Source organism: Chaetodon trifascialis, chromosome 3 (genome assembly GCF_039877785.1).
Source record: "Chaetodon trifascialis isolate fChaTrf1 chromosome 3, fChaTrf1.hap1, whole genome shotgun sequence".
Classification (NCBI taxonomy): Eukaryota; Metazoa; Chordata; class Actinopteri; order Chaetodontiformes; family Chaetodontidae; genus Chaetodon; species Chaetodon trifascialis.
In genome coordinates this window covers 7,989,765-8,004,363 of record NC_092058.1, presented here as the reverse complement: position 1 = coordinate 8,004,363, position 14,599 = coordinate 7,989,765, and the positions used below count along the sequence as shown (strand labels likewise).

The following is a 14,599-nucleotide window of genomic DNA, read 5'->3' as shown; positions in this document are numbered from 1 at the left end:
CCGTATAGTGTTACAAGAATGGAAATGTACAGAGTGATATTGATCTTTCACAGACTGTTATTTACTGTTAACTGTTGAATGATTCTTTGGCAATGATTTGTAAATCTGCCTCAGGATGTGGCTTTTCACATGGCCAGCCTGTTTGTTTTGTTTTGTTTGTCAGGCACTGTTACAGTATGTCACCGTGACACAAAGGCCTGCTGGACACCATCATCCAGTCACCTCCCCGTGCTGATAGCACAGTCATCTGCCAGAGAGCAAAGCGATGGCAGACAGAGGGAAGCATGCAAGGCCCCAGGTCCAGATAGATAGCGCTTCCTGCTGTCACCCCCACTTTTCCACTGGATAAAGACACAAACATAGACGGGGACCCCAGTTCTCAGAGCAGTGCTGTCTGGAGCTTTTTAAGAAGGTCCAGTGCACTTCACCAAGCCACCAGCTCATTAAGAAATCCAATAACGAGGGAGAATGATGTTCTGCATATCTTTTAGACTGTATACATTTATCTACAGTTTGATTAATCTACTGATTATTTTCTGGATGGATTGCTTTGGTCTGTAAAATATGAAATGAGTTGCTTTGTATTTTCATAACCTAAAGTTTCTCACATAAGGCAAAGAAAAGCAACATATCCTCACAGTTTAAAAGCTGGAATTAGGAAATGTTTTGCTTTCTTGCTTGAAAAATTTGTTTTTTTGATTAATTGATTATCAAAAACTTAATTATTTTATTTTCGATCGATTAATTGACTTATCATTTTTTAGATTTTGCCATACCTCCGGGTACATTAGGTCATTGTAAACAATCTTGTAAATCAACAAAAGGTACTCATTCACATTCTGTATGTATTTTTGCATGACAGTGATGCAGTACCTTGGTCTGTCAGGTATAACTTAATGGTTTAACCAAAGTTATTTTATCCATGAACAGTTATCGCTATTATATCTCAATACTGCAATATAAAACAACATGTGCTTTATCACCCATTCCTTATCCTACAGTTGAATTGTAATCATGTTTATTAAATCCAGTTAACACTGTTTCAGAGAGTTAATGTGACTGTCATTTAAACCTTTTTTAATTAGACATGACATGATTCGTTTTAAGCAAAAATACCGATAAAATGCTGGTTCCAGCTTCACAAACATGAATATTTGGGAATTTTTTGCTGTTGGATGACTTTCTGTCGACTGTATGATTAATCAGTTAATTGAGTAATTAATCAGAAGATTAATTGATAATACATGATTACTACTTGCAACCCTAAATGTGATTTGGTCAGACTTTGATTCCGAATGCCAGAGTTTCATTTCATGTCTAATCTAACTGATCAGATCATTGATCGGAGGTAAAATTCAGTCCTCAGATCAAACCACCACAATGTTGAAATAAGTTTAATTGAGTGTAGCAGAGATTCATGGCCTTACCTTTCAGTGCCGATGCTGTGGACGCAGACAGACACACAGATGGAGAGAAGAACGTACCAGAATATTTATCTCCTGCTCCCCTTCGTCCCTCCTCTCTGTCACAAGGAGACTTAAATAGAAACAAACACACACACACAGAGACACACCATGAGAGGCGCTGGTCTCAGGATAATAGTGATTGTGATGCTTGTGCTGTGTTGACAGATCACTGCTCTCCGCGTCTTTTTGATGATGTGTGTGAACTTTTCGGTGCCAGGATGTGAAAAAAACATCCTCGTCGACTTCAGCAGCTCTGCGTCAGTTGTTCGCCTGTTTTCTCCTTCACATGAGTAAACTATTTAGAGCTCGAGGTAGGAGCTTCTCTGCTGTTGCGCGTCAGCTTTGTTCATCCGAGCAGACAGACGCTGTGTGAGCGAAAAGTTCAGGTTACTCTTATTTTTTCCCATCCTGAAGCAAACTTCAAGCAGCCGCACTCAAACAGTTTGTCTTGTGTCTGTCGATGATTTTCTGAGATTTTTCTTTGGCTCCTGAAGGATGTTGGAGATGTGCCCCCCCCGTGAGACTGCAGGGCCCCCTCAGTCTGATTAGGATAATAGCTGCAGACAATGCTAAGCCATGGTTTTAAGGCAGGAATGCTTTTCCAGTGTACATTCGGCTAAGACCTGCCAACTAAACATAGACGAATAGCAGCAACATGTGATGCTGCCACTCTTTAATACTAGCTCCCAGCTTGCACATGTGTGCATGATTTACATGTGGGGTTTGTGTGCAGACCAAAGTGTCAACACAGATGATTTAGTCTGCCTGTGTGAACACGCTCAGTTCACTCACGCAAGGACAATATGTCCAAAAATTAATCCGCAAAATCACTCGTGTCTGCTTTGTGTTTGTGTTACAGATTTAATTGTCTCCAGCTTGTGCAGCAGTGGCACTAACATGGAGGTCCACTTTGAAAGTCAGTCACATGCGTAGTAACACTTCTCATTGACTCAGCAGCTTTGATCTCAGCTTTGACCGATAGACGAAGAGACTGACATCGCTCACAGAGCTGCTCCACTGGCCTGACTGTATACCTGACTTAAAGGGACACTATGCAGGATTTCCCTAAAAGACAGTGCTTAGAGTCCTACAAAAGTATAATCATCACTTATTATGGATGTAGTATGTGTGGCAGTGCATTTATCTGCACAGACCCTGCCCTTTGCCTGCATTTTCATATTTTCTTCTTATTTTGCTTTGGCTTGAATGTTTCTGGGCTGCAACCTTTGGGCAGTGGGTGTGAACCCTACGGAGCCCCTAAAGTGCCACAAAGAAAAAAAATAACTGTATCGTGCGCACAAGATACTAAAACGTGTACATGAGATACTAAATCAAGCGCACAAGATACTAAAATTAGTGCTCCACATACAGTTATTTCCCACGCTTTGACTTCTCCGTGCATACAGCTCTCCATAGTGACCACTTCAGATGTTCACAGTCGCACATGTGATACAGCGGAGAGAAGAACTCAGCTACTTAACTTTTATTTTCACCTCCGAATGTCATATAATGACATTCTTGTTGCTCTTGCCCTGAGACATGGGATGATCATCAGCAGTAGGTGTACTTGTAGGCGTAGAACTTCGATGCTTCACCAGAGCTCTGTCTATTGTGTTGCTGTCTGTCTGTCTGTGTAAATGAACGAGTTAATTAAATCGATATAGCTTAAACGTGCCCACGTTTTAGTATCTTGTGCCCACGATTTAGTTTAAACTTGCACACGTTTTAATATCTCATGTGCACAATTTAGCTTAAACGTGCACACAATATTGTTTTGTTTGTTTGTTTGTTTTTTTCTTTGTGGCACTTTAGGGCTGCCGTACAACGCTGCTGAGTTAGCTTGTTTTCTGTTGGACAGGTGGGTGCTGGCAGTTAGCTTAATTAGCATGCTAACGTATCGGCCTCTCCATTACAACAAATGTAACGTTCCTACAATAGTAGCTTGTGGACATACAAGCAGTGCGCTTCTGGTGCCGTTGATCCAGCTTTCAGTAACAGGCATTTCCTGCGTAGTGTACCTTTAATCTGAGTTGTAGGAATATGAATTAACAGCCTATTATTCCTGCCTGTTTGTATCATGAGTGCCAAGTCACAAGATTTGTTGCAAGGTTATTTTTGTGTAAGAGAAAAACATTAAATGAGTAAATGCATTGACACACTTAATGATTTGTCAGTCCACAGGAAATAATTGATTTATGCATTTCACATGTTCTAAAATGTGAATATTTTCTGTTCTGCTGTCTTATGTTTTCAAATAAAAAATTTTATTGACTTGGTTTGGACAAAGTTTGGGCTATGTGAAGACATCACCTTTTTATTTTATGACATGTTGTTGGCTGTGCCATTATTCGAGAAAATAATCCCTCATGAAAAATCTCTTTGAGATAATTCATTAAAATGATGATGAGTTGCTGCTCAGCTGCTCGATCAGTTTCTTGGGTCTTTTTTAGAAACTGTCATGAGATGCTTTCGAAGTACTCGCATACAGCAGCTACATTTGCAACACTGGGGTGTTTTTCAAGGGTTTGGTCTTTTTTTGAAGCGGTTTGGTATGAATATTTCAGCAGCGTGTGCCAGTCACTGTAAAAGACAGGACTGAGGAAAAAATGTTGAACACGTCAGAAAAAGAAAGTGATTCCATACAGATTAAATTAATGAAGATTTAAGTAAATCTGTCCTAGTGAGATGTTTGGGTTCCTCGAGCCTCCAGAGCAGCTTCTGTTCTGAAACCAGTGCTGGTTTCTGTGGCTAGTTGCAGCTTTTTGTGTCAGATATTATCAGGCATCTTATCAACACTATGAACTCCCTCCTTTGACCGTTATCTGTGTTAAATCAGCTTTCCTGTCGTCGGGTCAGTGCTACCTGCTAGCAATACATCACAACTTTTCACAACTGCTTTCAGTAAAATCTCTTCCTCTTGAGCACTTATTGAAAGAGCGTTTCAGAACAGCTTCAGTGCTCCTTGGCATATTGTTCTTTGAGTCTCTGAACTCGGCGGGAGGGATGAAGCCCGCTCTTCCAAAAATATTTGGTGTTTTGACGCTGGTGGTGGAGAGTCCTATTGAACAGTCCAAAATCTCTCGTTGGTGTTGACATCTGGTGACTGCGAAGGCCATAGCTGATGATTCACATCACTTTCATGCTGCTCAAACCCCTCTGCGCCCTCGTCCATGGAAGCATGCCCCTCCCCTTACTCAGGGCTTCCTTTAATTTGATGCCCATCTGTATTGCGCATACTTGCTAAATGGCAGCATTATTAAAAACAGCATTTTGATACTGCTGCACTTCACACTGAGCACATGCTTTACATTTGTGGTAACATATGTGTGGCTGCTGCACTGTCTCCTGCAGCTTACAGCAGAGCAGCAGGCAGCTCAACAGGATAGCTGGCGAGCTGTCAGCCTCTTGAGACCACAGACTGTGACCTGCTGGGCCACCAACCCTGCTATTATTGCAGTTTCATATTTATAGTTGCTGTGCATGGTTGAAACTTAGATCAAGTAAGTGTCACGAGTGTATCCTTCTCTTCCTTTTATTGGTATTGTTAAAATCTGCAGGATCCTTTTGCTTTTGCCGAGTCAGGACTTTAAAGTCCCAAATGTTGATTTGAGTTACGACATTGAGATCCAGGCTGTTGGCTCAGGGCAGCTGATTATAATTCCACCGTCTATGCAGCAGCAGGATTAACAAAGTGCTCTGTGTGTGTTTGCTGGACTGTCTCTAGGAAACTGATGCCAGTGGATTATATGGCAGTTCACCGTTTAGTCGAATGTCCGTCTGACAGAAGAATTAAAAATGTCCGCTGCAGCTGTATTGTCTAAAAGTGTAACAACAGCAATGTTTGGTTTGATTTCTTATTTAAAATGTAGTGTTAAAGGTTCTGCTTACGATGTTCACTAGATGTCGCTCTTGCACCGGCACATCAGATCAAAGGAAAGAACTGGGCTGTTTGGCCATGCGTCCCCTCTAACCAGAAGCAGCCGTTCTCTCCTCAAAGCCCCCAGACAGAAACAGATCATCATAAAACACACTCCATTCAGACTCGAGAGAAACAGAATAAAACTCACCAAACCCACTTTGGTTTGTCTTTCCACTGCTTTAACAATCGCCAGCTCTGGTCAAGTTGAAGTAAACCCTTAATTCACAAGTCAAATGTGAAAAAATTCTGGCTCTTTGCACGGAGTTTGGGCACAGACCTGCTGTTGGCCACGCTCGCAGGGCCGGAGCTAGATGTTCAACACAAGAGGAGAGCTCAGAGTTTACTGAATTTGTCTTCACCCTCGCTCTCAGCTCGTCTGCAACAGCGAACCAACCAGGTGTGACCTCTGTCAGGTCTTCTAATGTAATAATCAGTCTTTGATCGTCTGTGTTGACTGCAGACTGGAGGGGAGATGTGTCTTACTTAATCAACACACGGAGGGAAATAACGGAAAGAACCGGAGTATCTGGTGAGTGCTGAGCTCAGTCACACAGTCTAATGTACAGTTTGTCTCTTTATAAACGTGACGGTGGCCAACAGCTTCACAGAGACTCACACTGGCTACCAGAACAAAGAACACACACACACACACACACACACACACACACACACACACTGAGGGAGTGTGACTGACGATGCCATTACTCCACTGTGTCTTTGCACAGTTTGCTGCTGTATTAATGCTCAAAATCTCAATAGGAAGCTACTGTTGCTATGCCTGACAAGCTCTCACAGATTTACCATTAAAATGATGCCAGCTTATGTTGGAGCACAAGCACATTTTTCAGTCCGTTCTTTACACTTCTGCTCTCATTTTTTTGGTTTTGGAAAGTACTACAGCCCCACACACAGCACTTCAACATGTGAGATATCTAAAGCTTGATAGACCTGCTTTTACTATTTCAATGGTTGCTAAGCTATGATTGGACAATCACTATTTGGGGGAGGGGTTTATCGAACAGACAATTGATTTTCAATAATAAGAAACAAAACAAAGAATTTGAAAATACTGCAATTGATTCAAAAGGCTGAATTAAACAAATCCACTTTGTATTTAAAGTAAATTAGTGAATGATGACTTTTTCTTGTGGAAAACATATTAATTTGTCACCTGATTGAGTGACTGAGTGAACAATCGGGTCTCTCTATTGCCCTCTGGTGGACGAAAGACTGAAGGGAGTAAAACTGTTTGTCCCAGTTGTTTTCATACTTGGAGCAGAACATTTAGAGGAAACATACATCAAATCTCTGATGTCTACAAGGTCGGACATGAGGCACATTTTTGTTCCCTTATTCATTTTAAATCTAAACATATGAAAGCTCTGGAGCAAGTCCCACTGCCATACTTCCATCTTTGCGTGGATTTCAGATGGAGTTTTGCTGGTGATGTGACTCACATGTTGTAGTCAGTGCCAACGCAAACCGCTGCTCCCCCCCCCCCACCTCCACCACCACCACCACCACCGCAGCTGCCAGGCACTCTGGTCATTGTGCCTCCTCGAGACGGGGCTGAGCACTGCGACTCCGTTGTTCACCACAACAGCAGGCATTTTGCTCTGTTTGATGATGATTACAAGGAATAACAAGCACACCCAAGACCACGTAAACATACACTGATTTCATCAGACCAGAGCAACAAAAAGAACATTGACAGTTGGGTAAGACATGCCAAATGTTTCATCACAGGGGAATAAGGACAGAAATACATTGTTTTTTTGTTTGTTTTTGCCTGATATATATTGTGTCACTAATACTGCATATCTTAAGACCGTATGTACACCATTTGACACGTAAGGCAGAGAAGAAGGCTTTATCTTGAGTGTAAGTGAAGCTTAATGTGGGGCTGTTTTTTCACTGCTGTCAGTCTTGAAACGTGCTGTTCTCGCTCAGACACCAACTCTGAATTTTATCAGATTCCACATTTTTCAAACTCACTTCTGTTATTCTCCTAGCATTGCTGCACAGCAATGCACTTTTTTTTTTTCTTCTAGAGTCAGCGTAAACACACACAATGTGCAAATCCAAACACAGCTTTAGAACTCAGTGCGTTATAAAATGTTCAGCAGGATATTTTGTTTTTTAACCAGGCAAAAATGAGAATTATCAAATGCAGACAAGAAGCAAAATCCACAGGGTAAGCTCGTATGAAAAGCTGCATGTTGTGTGCTTCTTTCATTCCTCTTTGCCTTTAGCTGGAGTAAAAGAGCAGAGTAAAATAGGCTGCATATTGACTGAGGGACCCTGGAAGCGATGATATCAGATCGCAGATGTCAGTCCCAGGTGGGCCGATGCTTCAGGCTTTACTGGGAATGTGCCAGAGCTCCTGCACCCTGACCAAAGCCAAATCCCTTGGGACCAAAGTTCTTTGCATAGCAACCTGTGAATGACATTACAGAGACTGAGAAACACTGTGCACAATACACTGGCAGACTGGAGTCTGAATTACACAAAATAATGGTTTATTTAACCTCAATTTGCAGAGCTACAGTATCAGACCCACAGAGTGTTTTAATTGTCTGTCTTATTTAAATGATATTTAAAGTCTTGTTCATATATGGCATATATATATGAAAAAATATACTAAATGGTAAATGTCAGAGGGGCTGCTGACCTATTGGGTCTCTGTCGAAGTAATTTAGAGCAACAGCTTCTGTTCTGCAGGTCAAGGTTCAGATGTTACCAGCTGAGGTCAATCCAACCACTGACATGAAGGACTGTATGTTGTACAGTTACACTGCCTTTAACAAAACAACTGCAAGTACATGAATGCAGCATTCATTCATTCATTCATTCATTCATTCATTCATTCATTCATTCACATGAGAAGTTTCCCATTTTGCATCCATACACTATCAACCACAACCACTAAACCAGGACATACATGCACAATGTGCAATAATGTTAGAATACACTCTGCACTGTGTCCATAGAGCTGCACCAAAACTGCTGCATACAATCATGCAATACTCTCCTACACACCGGTCATAAAATCCTCATCTTCATGTATGGATATACTGTAGTGTTAAATGGTGCTGTCATTGCTGAGCTGACCAACGCATTTCATTGTACAGTTGAACCTGCGTTAACCTCCAAATGACCAATAAACTCAAATTGAACAACTACGAATAACGCTTATTCGCTAAATTAATCAATATATCATTTGTATAAAATGTCAGAAAATAGTGACAAATACATTTTTCCAAAGCCCAAGGTGATGTCTTCAAATTGCTTATTTTGTCCAACCAACAGTCCAACCTGCCAAAGATGTTCATTTTACTGTCACATAAACAGTATTGGGGTTAGCGGTTATGGGGATTACATTTGAATATCTTGCTTTAGGTAAATTTCTTAAAATGGAGCATTCATTCTGTTGTTTTGCCCTGCAGGAATTCCTTTTTTTGGCATATTTCTGGACAGCCTGGGTTGTTCTGGCACGGTCTGCGCTCAGATTTTGAGCGTTGCTTTGATTAGTTGTTTGTTGGAATTTGCCAATCAATCATGCATATTACTCATAGACAGCTTGAATCTTGTGGCCATGTCATCAGACATGAACAACTTTCAGTGCTGGAAATTTAACATTATTTTCTTTGTGAAGTCAGAAAAGTTTAACTTTACTGCACAATATGAAGCTCCTTCACCAGTGGTGAAAATGCTGTAAACATCGAAACACGTTCAGTTAATGCAACTGCAATCAGTCACTTAAGGTAAAGCGCCTCCCACCCCTCAATGTTATTTATCTGTGATCAAGATGTAATTCAGCTTTATATTCTGCTCTGTGACCATCCAGGAGGCCATGTGTTCATGTTAAATCTCTCATGACAAATAAATTGCTAGCTAGCTAACATTTCAGAAGTAACCTCTCCAACACTGCACCCATAACAAAGAAAGTTGGCAAATCTTCACATTTTAGAAGTTGGACCAGGAGAATGTTTGGTTTTATTTCTTGAAAAATTAACAATTGATTATTGCCGATTCATTTTCTGCCCATTAGCGAATCAAATCATGCACACGGTAATTGAAGCTGCTGTTGGTTCACAGACCTTTACAGAAGATCTCTCCATCTCTATCAGCGAGGGTCGTGGACTCCAGTCCTTTGCCACACTTGGCACAGCGAAAGCAGCCTTTATGCCAGGACTGATGAGAGAGCAGAGAGCTGGTTCAAGCTCAAAAATATACCGAGAGCTGATGAATCTCTGCTTTTATTCTTGATCTAAAGCACAGTTTATAAACTGAGAAAACCGTAGGTGGGTCTTACGTTGCCTCCTCCGATAACCTTCTCTGCTGCGTACACTGTTTTCCCACATCGAGGACACACATCTGTGCCCCCTGGTTTCTGGGCAAACTTCGAGGCGTTTGGGTTATTTGTAGGGCGATGAGGACCTTGTCTGTCAAGAAGAACCAGAGCTTTAATGAAGGAAGGAAATCTGAGACTGAAACACTGATTAAAAGTATTAAGAGCTAATAGTCAAGATATGTAGATGATGTCTTGAGTTGAGACTTTTGGTTCAGCACCTGCAGTGTTTATGCACTTTCCTCTCTTCAAAAAGGTAAACTCAAGCATTATATGAATTGTACTTTGTCATTCTGTAAAAGTATGTAGCTTTATACTGTTTATATGGTTAAAATGACAGGACAAAGTGATTTTTGTGCTCACGCTTCAGGCTTGATTCCAAGTCCTTCTCCTGTGTCCATACTCAGTGTGCCGGCTCCACCCCCGAAGCCGTAGCCTTTTGGCCCATATTTCTTGCCGTAGCACGATTTGCAGTAGATCTCATCCACATGAACGGCCACTGTCGTGCTGTCCAAGTTCTTCTTGCAGACCACTGACAACAAAGAAGGAATGCAAATATTTGTAGAAGCATCTTTGCGGCACACCAAGTGAAATGTTTTTTCACTGACGTTTCACTGACATCACCGCAAACTATGTGTGACATTTTACAAAAGAAGACGGCATACCCACTGTGAGCTCAGCTGGCTCTGCTTTACTGTGCTGGAGGGGGAGTTTGTGTACCTTCCTCTGCCATATAAGGAAGACCAAGCCTCTGTCACATGCTTCCACTGGATCCAAATAAGGACTCAGATGTCTGAGCGAAAACCTGCAGATGCTCATTTTCCTACTCTGATGCCAAATACTCTGCATTCCACTCTGGCACTTCATGTGATGTCAGAGTTGTTTATGAACTGGGATTCAGAAGACGAATAAAGCAGATTACCTGCGAACTTTAATACTTACTGCACAGAAAACAGGATTTATGCCAGCTCTTCCCCTCGCACTGCACTTCCTCGGCGAAGTAGACAGTTTTCTGGCAGCAGCCGCACTTGTTTCCTCCTCCGAAAGGCATTCTGTAAGCATACAGCAGAGCCCGCTGTGTAGATTTTTCATGCACTGTATATATAACGTCTCTCCTCTGGAGTGCAGATCAGTGTTCCTCAGCAGACAGAGGCCACCTGCTACACTACATGCAACATTACCTATAAAAGGAGAGGCACCAGTTTCCCGTGACACACACTTGTTCATTCCTTCTTGTTCCAGCTTACTGGCGTAAGAGGATATCTGAAGGACTGATTGTAAAATGCAAAGTGCCTGCTGGCGTTGCTCAGTTATAGCACCAAACCACATCATGCAGATAAAATGACACCAGAATGCACTCTTCATGGACACCACAGCGATGTCAGTCTCAACAATTAAATGTCTTTTTATGGTGTCGACTTCATGATAGTCAGCGATCTACAAGGTCGCTCCGGGTAAACAGGAAATTCCTCACATTTCAATTTGTAATCACACATGTTAACAGTGGTGACCTCAGACAACCCAACAAGCTGCAATGCGAATTTTTGCAGTTTCTCAAGCATTTTATAGAAAACAATAAATTAAAAACAGTGTTTGGGGATAGTTCCAATATACCCTCTACACTCGTGTATGGCATTTTTACATTAGCACCTTTTTTCAAGGTCGTCGTTTCACATCTGCCTTTCCTGTTTATGCTCAGGAAACATGTTGGAAGTATAAACCCATTCTATCCAAATGAGGAAATTTCCCACTTTAAAGTTTGGCTTATGTACACAAATCGGCACTGCTTTACAACTATTTGATGAAAAGCAACTCTAAATGTCAAATCTGAAGTTTTAGCAAAAAATATTGCTGTCATTGAATTTTATTCTTGATTTGATCTTAGTAGAAAAAAAGGCTTATTATACTTTCTTCTCACAAATTAGTGAAACATGAAGACATGAACTTACTATCAACTTGTCTCTCTTCTTTTAAATTGAGATATTTCTCTGTATCTGTACAAGTTCAGCATACCTGTATTGAGGTGAAAGGCTGATCCTCTCAGTGGTGTTAAAGAGATGACTGAGTGGAGAAGAGACACTGGTCTGATGAAGAGAGGCAGAGGGAGGCTGAACTGAGGGAGGAGTCGGGACAAAGAGGGAGAAAAGTAGGGAGGAAAAGGAGGAAGATGGTGAGAATTGATGATGGACATAAAGGGTGGGAAAGCACAAGAAATGGATATCCCCATCTCCATGTATCAGAAACAGTCTTACTTGGTGAAATCACAGAATTTCCTGCTGGAAAACAGAATTAAATATTACAAGCAACAGCTGGATGGTTGCTTATCATGTTTAGAAAGGAGCCCACACTGTTGAGGTTCAAGGGGATTCAGCTCATTAGTGACCCCAAATGGAAAGAGGAGTTAGAGTTTAGAGCACTTCCTTACCCAATGCTAACATAGCTAGAGATCAATAAATATGTAGTTGGATCTTTCAGCTCATTGTTTTGGTTTTATGTAGCCAGACTTTGCTGTTTTGGTTCACTCTCACTGCTCACATCAGATTGTTTCCAGCCATAAAAACCAGCCATTGTACACTACCTGCCCAGTACTGAGTGGAAGACAGGTAAACCTGGTGGCTAGCTTGTGAAACATTTAGCAGCTGAAGAGCCAGTTATTTCCCTCAAGAGTTGGTGGAGACCAAAACAGAGCTTGAAGGAGAATGAATATTCTTTATTGTTATTATCTTTGTTATTTACATTTATTTAGTGGCCAGAAATACTCCTCTAAATGGATGATAATATTTCCCGAGGTCTGCTCGATGTGTGAATAAGCTCACATGCAAGTCAGAGTTTAATAGTCTGACATCACAAAGTGTGTCACCAAAGTGCTATATGTAAAATAATAATGAACAACATAAGCAAAATACATAGAAATTTAATAAAATAATAAATATCTGTATAGAAAACCGCAGTACATTCATACCTGGATACAGATGAAAAAACACACATTTACATGTGTAACAGTCCATGTTTGTAACCATACTCACATCAAGCTGAATGCAATCATGTCAATACACCATATCAACTTGAAAGGTGAAAAAATGAAAATGTTGTGTTTAAAGTTTGTTTCTGCTGCCCCCAAGTGGCCAGAAAATGCAGTTAATTTGTGAATCCTTTGCAGTCTTTGACTTTCAGATGTCGGCAGGCACCCTGGTGACGCTCTGACAGGCCTGCACTGCAGCCATCGTCCCTTCACGCCTGTTTCAGGGAACTATCTCTCTTTTTAGTAGTTCAAGAAACACATGATTGAGGTCAGATGACTGATTTGGCAAATCAGGACCATTCCGCTGTTTGGTTGCTTTGCAGTCAGTTTGGTATCCTTGTCTTAAAATTGAGGGTCTTTGAATTAAAAAGGGCTACAGGCCGTGCTCACCAAATATGGATGTGAATGACCTGAAAACTACACTGTCTACTAGCTTATGTTTTGTAAAGCCTGTAGGCAGTCAACTTTTTTTTTTTTTTTTAATAATAATAACTGTATTTGTCGGAGATTCTTGCTCTTAACCACATCTGACATTTTCTCATGACAGCTCCTGCAGTGGACTTGTCTGTGGGGTGTGCTGGATGTGTGTATACCCTGCTGATGCTCATGTCTCTGACGAGCATTAATAAAGAGAGAGAGCATGATAAGCAACAGTGAAACAGTGAAATCTGCCCGATCTAAGAAGCAGAAGCGCTGCATCCGCTGCCTTAGAAGGTGTTTCTGCAGGAAGTGTGGGATGTTCCTTCTTGCTCAGTGGATTACTCACTGTCTCACAGATCCTCTGTAGGGGGTTTAAGTGATTCGTGTGACTCAGGGGGCGACAGGTCACTTGGCCATATCTCTCCAGGAATGTTGGCTTGACACATATTTTGCATGTGTCTGAATGAGCTGCTATGAAATACAATATGTTGACAAGGAAATCAGCATTTGGATACTTTAAGATAATTGTAGTAAAGTATGTTTTCTATGGTCATTCAGGTTACTTCATTATGGTAACTTAGTAACTATTTCCCTGGACTAGTGAGGTGATGGTTGATTTTCTTAAAAAACAGATCAAAGCGTAATGTCTGTAACACTCAGCACCGCAATTGTAAGGAGAGAGGGTCTTGTTTTCTCATAAAACTTCGTGCACGAAGAGGAAAAGGCAAAGATCTCGGGGTGCTCAGTCGTGTCATCACGATTTAGGTCCATTTTATGATTTTATTGCTCTTTATGAGCTGATTTAAGGGATATACCTTTGTAATCATCTCGTTGGATGATTATTAAGAACACGGGTTTCATTTTATTGGCAGCTTTTGTTTTAGAAGTTAACATGTTCTTTGATTGCAATGTAGTTGTATTTTTTGACAAATGGCTTCTGCCCTGCGAAAACCATAAAAACCGACCTGTTTTCATCTTTTTGACGGTGCATTTTTCAGATGATTCAGTGAGTCTCATTCAACATAAGACCTGCAAGGTTTTTTTTTTCTCAGACAATGGAGGAACACTTAATCCCTCACAAAAAATAAATACCAATTTCATGCCAATTCTGGGCAGCAAGGAAAGGAAATCCCCCTCTGCAGCAGGAGCTTTAAGTGCATGTGGGCTGACACCATACACAGCTACTGCTACTGCTACTGCTACCACTACATTAAGAGCGTTGCTGGCATTTTACTGGTGATCTTGTTCATTGTGGCATTCAACAATTGTGCAGGCAGGGGTTCACCGGCTCTCACGCTTTATTAGAGCAAATCACACATGACATGACCTTTACATTATAATAGATGGATGTATGGTCAGTTTAACCATAAAGTCATCAGGCTGTTCGGCCAAATAAAGCTCCATGGTACAATCTTGTGTGC

The 14,599-nt window shown here is 41.2% G+C and overlaps 1 protein-coding gene across 1 annotated transcript; it reads right to left on the bottom strand.

Annotated features, from left to right (window-relative positions):
* Window positions 1-6,475: 6,475 nt before the first annotated feature.
* csrp1b (cysteine and glycine-rich protein 1b) lies at window positions 6,476-11,828 on the bottom strand. Its single transcript, XM_070958750.1, has 6 exons — window positions 11,750-11,828; window positions 10,679-10,788; window positions 10,100-10,268; window positions 9,701-9,830; window positions 9,486-9,579; window positions 6,476-7,822 (listed from the first exon to the last, which is right to left on the bottom strand). The coding sequence occupies exons 2-6, from the start codon at window positions 10,785-10,787 to the stop codon at window positions 7,746-7,748; spliced, it is 579 nt and encodes a 192-aa protein (XP_070814851.1). The 5' UTR covers window position 10,788; window positions 11,750-11,828; the 3' UTR covers window positions 6,476-7,745.
* Between the last annotated feature and the right edge of the window lie 2,771 nt (window positions 11,829-14,599).